General features: G+C 41.7%; 1 protein-coding gene across 6 annotated transcripts in view; it reads right to left on the reverse strand.

Annotated features, from left to right (window-relative positions):
- The window catches only part of LOC116700596 (connector enhancer of kinase suppressor of ras 2), a 28,322-nt gene extending 21,105 nt beyond the window's left edge, over nucleotides 1–7,217 (reverse strand). For all 6 annotated transcript variants that reach the window (XM_032533932.1, XM_032533934.1, XM_032533931.1 and 3 more), the window contains exons 1-3: nucleotides 6,695–7,217; nucleotides 2,179–2,342; nucleotides 119–321 (exon numbers count right to left, since the gene is read on the reverse strand). In XM_032533932.1, coding sequence (XP_032389823.1) covers nucleotides 119–321; nucleotides 2,179–2,342; nucleotides 6,695–6,758 — 431 coding nt within the window. In that variant the 5' untranslated portion in view covers nucleotides 6,759–7,217. The remainder of the gene's footprint in view (nucleotides 1–118; nucleotides 322–2,178; nucleotides 2,343–6,694) is intronic.
- Between the last annotated feature and the right edge of the window lie 1,139 nt (nucleotides 7,218–8,356).

An 8,356-nucleotide genomic window follows, 5' to 3' on the forward strand; every position in this document is an offset into this window, starting at 1 on the left:
GTGTGTGTGTGTGTGTGTGTGTATGTGTGAACATGCATGTAAGTGTGTGTCCAAGTGTTTACACATAGCTTTTAACATGATTAAATGTATTACAGGTGCATCTTTTTGCAAATCTCACCTGTCCAGCCACGCCAGAAGGCTTTTGGCTGCAGCAATCAGGTCGACCACAGAGGTAAGAAAGTCATTGGGAAGCTTTTGGGTGGCTCGGCCATCGTAATGGCCGCTGCGCCGTCTGCCTGTGATGAAGTTCTGCAGATTCTTGGCAGATGCGTTGAGCTTATGAGAAAGAGTCTTCAGATTCTCAGTCTCCAGCCCGTAATTCTAAAAGGAGAGAAGAAATTAACTCACTCTGTTTGACCAGTTTGTCAGTGTTTGTTTTAGCTGGGATGCACTCCAAGAATTTCTCCAGTGTGGAGGCTGAAACTGATTGTTGTCATGACATTGCTCTCTGAATTAAAAAAAGACCACTGAGGAGGAGAGAAGCCAACCTTGTCACAATACAGAAGATGCTGCCCTACGACAAACACAAAGAGGGATGAAACCACTGACCCACCCACCCAGCCACGCTCCTGTCCATCTGTCACATTGCATAACCAGGGATAGCGGAACACCCATTACCCCCGTACGCCAAACTGCACTTGAAGACCAATATGGGCGTGTGTCACGTCAGAGTTTCTTGGGAGGGGAGAGCGCGGCAGGAGGGCCACTAATCATATTCAATACAGCAGTGCCTGAGAGACTTAAAACTAAATCCCAGTTACATAAGGAGCTTTGGGGCTGAAGCAAGAACCCCCGTGCATTGATGCAGGATGAGAGGACTTTAGATTCAGATTGCATCTGTGACCTCAGTCCATTAAATCTCCATCCACACATACCCATCTTCATCTCTATTTCACCCTCTCTCCTTTATTCCTACTTCTCATACATCCTTCACAATCTTCTCCTTTTCTATTTCCTCAGTCTAAATGTTCACCTAAAACATCACCACCAAAGTGGTGCTCAGTTTTGACATACTGTACATGTGTACTATATTTTTTTAAACCCTAATTAGATGACATATGAATTCTGAACTTTTGTGAGACTGATTAATGCCTAAATCAACTAACAAACATCCCAAACTATAAATAAGCAAATAAATATAACACATCAATAAATAATTACATAAACAATGAATGAAAAGTGTTCCAGAGTTAAGACATCCCCTCTTCCCAAAAGCATGTGTTTTTGGCTGGATGGGTGTGTTATATTAGTCTATTTATTATTGTAAATCCACACAAGAGAATTGGCAGTTGAAAAATGTCTTTCACACACATACATTTTCAGGGGGTAGCACAGGGTCAACCATGATCCAGCGCCCTATGGAGTAGCTGAGTTGGGGGTTTGGTGCTTTGTTCCAGGGCACCTCAGCAGTACCCAGGAGGTGAACTGGAACCTCTCTAGCTGCCAGTCCATACAACATACTTGGTCTATATGGGTCCATGGACTGAGCTACTGCCGCCTACTGTGTTTCAATGGAGGAAGAGACTCTCCTGAACAGGAAGTAACATCTTTATTGGTTTATCTTAGGTCATTGGGATCCTGCTGACCTGAATCACGAGGTAACACAGGTCTGAGGTTGCTGCAGTGACATATAGATTGAGTGTTACTAGCTGTATAAATATTGGGCTTTCACTACTTCAGCAGCACATTAGCCCGATCAGCAGAGCAGCAGTCTTATCACGCTTACACACACAAAATCTATGTTTCTGAGACTAAGACCAGAGGAGGCTATAATCCATGTAAGCACTAATGACAGCTGTAAGATTTCCTGTAGAGGACATTTTGATCTCTAGTAGATTTGTTGTGAAAAATTGAGGCTTTAAGCATTTTCCTAATCAAAATTCACCTAATTCTGAAATGACTGACTTTGTTACCTGATTAACAGACTTAAGGAATAATAACTTTATGGAAAATTAGAGCATCATATTTATCAATTTGAAATCTTACATATCCAAAATGTCTAAGTTGACTAAAAAACAACTTTATTTTCTAGTATGACATCACAACAGTGTTGGGTTTAATCCAGGGATCTTTTGAAAAGCAGAGGAAGCATCAAATGCTCCAACAGCATTGGTCTGGACTCGTTGAGGTGACAGTATGGAGAGTAGTGGGAAGCGAGCGTGGGAAGCTTGGACTCACCAAAGCACAAAGTAAGTCCACAGCCTCCAGTATAAGCTCCTGGTGGCCGATTCTGGACACTCCCAAATCCTCCAGCTCCTGGTGGGTGATACGAAGCAGCTGGTCCCCCCCAACTTTCTCCCTCTCGAAAGTCTTGATGTACTGCTGCAGGCAGTCATCCAGGCCTGAGGGATTCACACAGGAAAACTTTCAGAACAGCTCGACAACATAAACATTGTGTTTGCTGGAGGCATCAGATTTCCTGATTTATTATGAAACCTCAATTTGATATTGCTTTTCCTGCCTCTTCTTCGTGCGATGTTAATCTGTAAAGTGTGAAAACAGGTTGTATTGAGTTATCTTAAGTGTGAAATGGTCCGTGTCAAGCAAGAATTCTGACAGATTCCTCCTCCTCCTCAACAGTCCTGAGGTGTAGTTTGAGCTTTAAACTAGAAAAAAGCTTTCAACTAAAAAGGGGCTGCGTGTGTGTGCTCAGCTTGTGTTACATCTTTCACTGCTGCTGCAGGTGTGAAGTCTTACAGTGAAGCAGTCGAAGAGCAGCACACTAAAACAAACTGATTCTGCATCTCCTGTCTCCATCCATTTCTAACCTCATCAACGGAGCATTTAAACTGTGCTGCGTTAACACATGCATCAATACAGTATGTACCTGTTATTTGCATATAAGGGGTATTTATGTTGGAAGCACTGTATCGGACTGCATTATTTATGTGTGTTAATCTTTGTATGTCCACCCTGTGTACTCTTCGCTTCCTACCACTGTCTTAATGATGTAAAATTATGAAAAAACAATGTACATTGTGTGTTGTGAATAGCAAATTAATTTTACTCTGTAATTACATTTTGATTTGATAATTTTTTGATTTTTCATTTAAAGATTTTTTTAAGGCTTTTATAGGCTTTTTTTATAAGAGCAGCTGAAGAATGACAGGAAAGGGGGGAGAGTGAGGAGATGACACCCAGCAAACTACCGGGTGAGCTAGAGGTCGCTCCTGACTATACACATTTATCGTCTTTCATATCAACCAAACACTATTTAGTAAATAACTGATTTAAGGGCAGCTAATGTTTTTTATTAACGAAAATTGCGCTATTGATTTTCTCAATTAATCGTTTGGTCTATAAAATGTCAGAAAATTGTGAATCGCTGCAGACCAATCACATACATGTGTCTCAGTGCTGGGCCTAAACCTGATCAAGCATTCAGATCGGGTTTAGCTGGCAGCTAAACAGTGGAGAGGAAACATAGGGAGTTTCATGGTTTTGCATACAATTTAAAGGCTTAACTAATCAGCCTCTTAACCAACTTAATTGAGACTCATTATGTCAATGAAGTATTCCCCATGTTGCCATAGAAACCATGAAGCAGGGTTTTGGCAGGGATTCTCCCTGACCGCAGAACCAACTAAAGAACTGCGTGAAGAGAGGACATGATGCTTTTCAAAAAGTGAGGGTATGAGACATCTTGCTTTCATTAGCAAGTTCATTACTTACTTACTCCCATGGGATTTTACATGTTTATGTCAAGCATCATGTTGATATTCACTATTTTGATGGGTATAAATGAAATGGGGGAGTTAAGACACAAAATGTAAGACTAACATGCTGTTTATGCCAGAGATGTTCCCATACCAATACGGTATCACCTCCAATACTCCCTAAAACGCTAGTATCGGTATCGGAAAGTATTGGAGTTTATGCACCGATCCAATACCACGTAATAAAGCCTGAAAGAAAATCTATGTTAAAGTAGTTTATTCATATTCTTTTTCCGTTATAACTGACTGTCAAACTGCATAATAAAAGAAAGTTCAGTGGCATTCATTGTTTGTGTTTGTTCATGTTTCACAAAGAGTTTAACCTGAGCCAGACCGACAACAATCACAATTACATCCATACAAGGATAGTAGTATACAGCTGTTAAAACATAATAAAATACATGTCACACTGGTATTGGATTGGTATCGGCCGATACGCAAGTACCATTTCTAGTTTCATGTTTCAAACTGAAACGCCATATCTGGTTCCTACTTGTCCTCTTCTGGTTGTAGAACCGTGTAATAGAGAGCCCCTCTAGATGGAGTATACTTCACTGATCAGACTAAATAATCTCCATTACATCAATTTTCCTGTCCATGTGATGTACGGGTCGGATTAAGAGGCACGCTGAAGAGAAATTAAAAGCGCAGCACTGACACATACTGATCTCCATTCTAGATAATCCACTGGTAATGTGAGGTAAGAGAGATATATAGATTTCTGTTCTTCTGACTTGTCATTGATCTCTGTTAGTGATCCTCACTGTGTGCAAGAAAGACTAAAAGAGAACAAATATAAAACCGATAAAGTATCCTTCACAAAACATAAATGATGTTAATGCACACTTCCAGGAAGAGCAAAGGGATTGTACTAAGCTTGCATTAAGTATGTGCCTCAAACACACACACACACAATTCATGAAAACAATACTTGTCGTACATATACAGTGTGTGTTTGCACAGCTACCACGCACTGAACGCATATTCGGTCAAAGCTGGAATTCTTTGCTCTTTTGTGATGAGAATCTTTTCTTCTCTTTTTCTTTGTCTCTTTTTCCTTTCTTGGGAAACGAAACACTAACAGAGGGGTGGAGAGGGATTGTGGGAAGGTCATAGGGTGCCTCCAGTGACATCACAGAGCAGTTTGATAATAATGGAACCTGTGAATGCTTAAGACAAAACACTGCCAGTCCTCAGGAGCTAAGAATGGATGTGAGACAAGAATGAAACCCCCTCTCGGTTTTCTCTCCCACAGTGTCTCTCAGTGCCACTCTGTCCCTCACTTTAAATTACCATTACTGGGCTCTGGGCACAGAATTGTCTCTGCTCCACTTGTCAGATATGGCACACTGAAGAGCCCTCTCTCATTTTCAATCTAGCGCTTCTCGCTCGCTACGTTTCTCACTTGTGCTACCAGCTACTTTACAGACCATCTTAGATCTCATTTAAACTGTTGTGGCCATTCTGTCTTAGCCGTTTCTACGCATCCTATCACCCCTGTGTCTCCTTTGTAAAAATCCTCCATGAAGCTATACACTGTCTTCACTGAGCCGGCACACTCTCAAAAACGCCCTGTTTTCAAGGCAGCATTAGATTCAGGTATTTGTAACACACAACTCATACCAAGACGAGGTCTGGTTCTTGCAATCAGAATATGTCTGAGCCAGCAGAAAAGGGCCTACAGGCTTAGAGTTATGACTAAGTGTGCGTGTGTGGAGGCGATAAAGATGTGTATGTATAGATGTATATGTATCAGGAGCAGGAGCATCTCTGAAGGGCTGTGGCCTGGCACGTGAGCATGTGGCTCTGCAAAACAACATACAACATACATACAGATAACCAAAACAATTTCTGTACTAACAGACAAATACAAAGATCTACTGAGTTTAACATATTTTCTCACATCTTGTACATAGTAACAGCACCGGCAGTGGCAATTGCTTTGTAATGCAAACAGACAAAAAAGCAGCAAATCTAATGAGTTCTCTGTGCCCTGGCAGCAGCTTGTGTGGGCCATTTATAGGTCTTGGACAGATACTGTTCCTCTAAGGATTCATTTTAACAACTATATATTAAGCTTTCCAACTTAATTTGAACGCCCAGGCCTTCATTATTCACAGTTCAGGTTAGTCAAAATCACTTTCATAAGTTGTTACAACTAAGGGTGCTTCATAACCCAACTGGATCCTACCTCTCTACGTGTATTTGAACCTCATTTATTTCCTGGATGTTTCCTAAATTTGAAGCTATGTTGTGATTTACACTCTAATGTCCTTATGCCTGAATACATACCTCGAGCTAATACAGGTTGCTCTCAAATAATAACGGGAGAGCATCAGCTTGGGTTTCAGTGCACTATGGAGGTTTTTGAACTATTTGTCAGTCCAGCTGTGACTTCTTTATGACTAAGAACATCTTAGATCAACATTTGGCACAGATGTCACACTGTAGAGCTATATATATATATGACATAGCTCGTATTTTATACATTACACATTTCAATCTTGTTCACTTGATAGCCTAACTTGAAACATGATTCGGACTCCAGATCTATTGAAAGGGGTAATAATTTGTGTGTAATACTGGATCTCCGCTACGTTCCCCAGTCTCCTGCGAGGCAGCCCGCGCGTTAACAATCCCCACCGCAGGACACAATAGAGGTTTTAAACCGTTTTGTGCTGTTTGAATGTGCTGGGCTCTGGAGAACATGTTGCTCTGAAAGGACAACTCGTCTCCACATCGTGTAAGGCTGAAAAATCTCAAATTTAGGGCTGGCTGTAATTAAAAGCTCTGAACCCACATGCCCATGAAGCAACAAAAAACCCGAGGCTCAGCAGGTGTTTTGTTCTCCTTTTGGCATCTCAAGTGAATCTGTGTTGAAATGCGTGTCGACTCGCAGCGAAACACTGTATTCATTGCAATATCGCAGTTTGGTGATATCAGTTTTGATTTGGCTAGCATAATGCCCAAAGCCTTACCTTTCATCCAGTCAACCACTTGACTGGAGCTCCACTTGCTCACAGGCTCCATAACCAGTGCCATGGAATAAGTTTGCTGCTCACGCTTGACAAAAGAAAAACACCCCCAATAACAAGCCCACTTCCCCTCCTCAAAAAATGAGTTTTTTTAAAAAGAGGATAAAATTAGAAATTAAAAACACGGAATAAAGGGATTCTGTTCTCTGCGGGTTTTGGGTGTTTACAAACAACACGAGGTAGGTCCAAAAGGTCCAAAATATCGCTTTGACAAGGCTGAGTGCAGCCCAGCAGACAAAATGCACATTCCTGTGCTGTTTGCTCGATTGAAAGAGCTCCTTTACTTGTCATTCATGTCAGGCTCAGTGGCGGTAATGCTGGTGGGTCGCTGCTGCCCGACCCCCCCACCCCCTCTTCCAAAATACATCCCAGTACCATCCAGGGCAGAGGAGAACAACGTACAGACTGTCCCTTCATACTCTGGAAAGGCTGGGTTCCCTCTGAGCATCCTCCCTCATACACAGACATGGAGTCATAGCCTTCACCGTGCGAAGTGCTTATGTATGAGGGGTGATTGGTGCCACAAAGAGGCAGGAGTTTTAATAGGAATTAATAACATCCAGATTATACTGGATTTTGGTAAGAACAGCTGAGTACACAGAAGCTTGGCTGAGTGGCAGCACGTATAGTGCACTGTAGTCCAGGCATGAACAAGCAGAAATTGGCAACCATGTAAAAGGAAGGTGCTGACTTCTTAAAAGAAAATAATACTGTTAATTGGTGTTAATTGCTAGACTTTTACACAGCAAATGTTTACTGGGGGCAATGTGGACAATCATCGCACCAAAGCAGTTTTTTTTATTTAATTAAGTGAACTCACTGCGACTATTACATTTCCAATCTATGTGGAAATTCTGTGAGTAGGCTATTTTGCCAGTCGGTCCACAATATTTTGTTCATTAAACCCTGTGATAGTGGGTTGTAGTTTGAAACCTTAAGACCCCCATATGTACAGCCTAAAACTATGGGAAAAGCCACAGGGACCATCTCTAAACAAACAAATTACAGATTCAAAATGTCTTATTTATAGCATAACAGCAGTTCACATGAGTTAATGTGATTGTGCAGAATATATGGTATTGTGAAAGCCTATAAAAAATCCAAGTTGCCCATAATAATGCATGTCTTTTGGGCAACAGGGCTCGTAAGCCATAACCATCTCCCTCCATAAGTCTGCACTGACACAGCCTGCGTCGGCCATTAGACAGTGCGGCAAAAATGCAGGTCTCTCCATTCATTTTGAATGGGGGTAGTGCATTTAGGCTACGGCTGGGGTTGTCGCAGGGCAGAGATGGGGAAAAAAGAGATGGTGAACGACTCAACTTTTTAAGATTTGCAACCTGACGTCACGCTGCAGTGGCCAATCATGAAGCCGGTAATCAGACTTGTCAGTCCGTTTTGAGGTGGTGTGAGAATCCCGTACAGTAAACAGGAAACATCACTGCCTTTATCGCTGCCACAAGAAAGTTTTAAAAAACACTAAACACACATACCGAACTGCCCAGGAGTTTGTGTAACAGCTGAATGTATGCCAAACAACAAAGCACAGCTGATCTGTCTTGCTCATCTCTTTTCTTTCTCTCATACTCCGTGAAAAGAACCTGC

This window comes from Etheostoma spectabile, chromosome 13 (genome assembly GCF_008692095.1).
Source record: "Etheostoma spectabile isolate EspeVRDwgs_2016 chromosome 13, UIUC_Espe_1.0, whole genome shotgun sequence".
Lineage (NCBI taxonomy): Eukaryota > Metazoa > Chordata > Actinopteri > Perciformes > Percidae > Etheostoma > Etheostoma spectabile.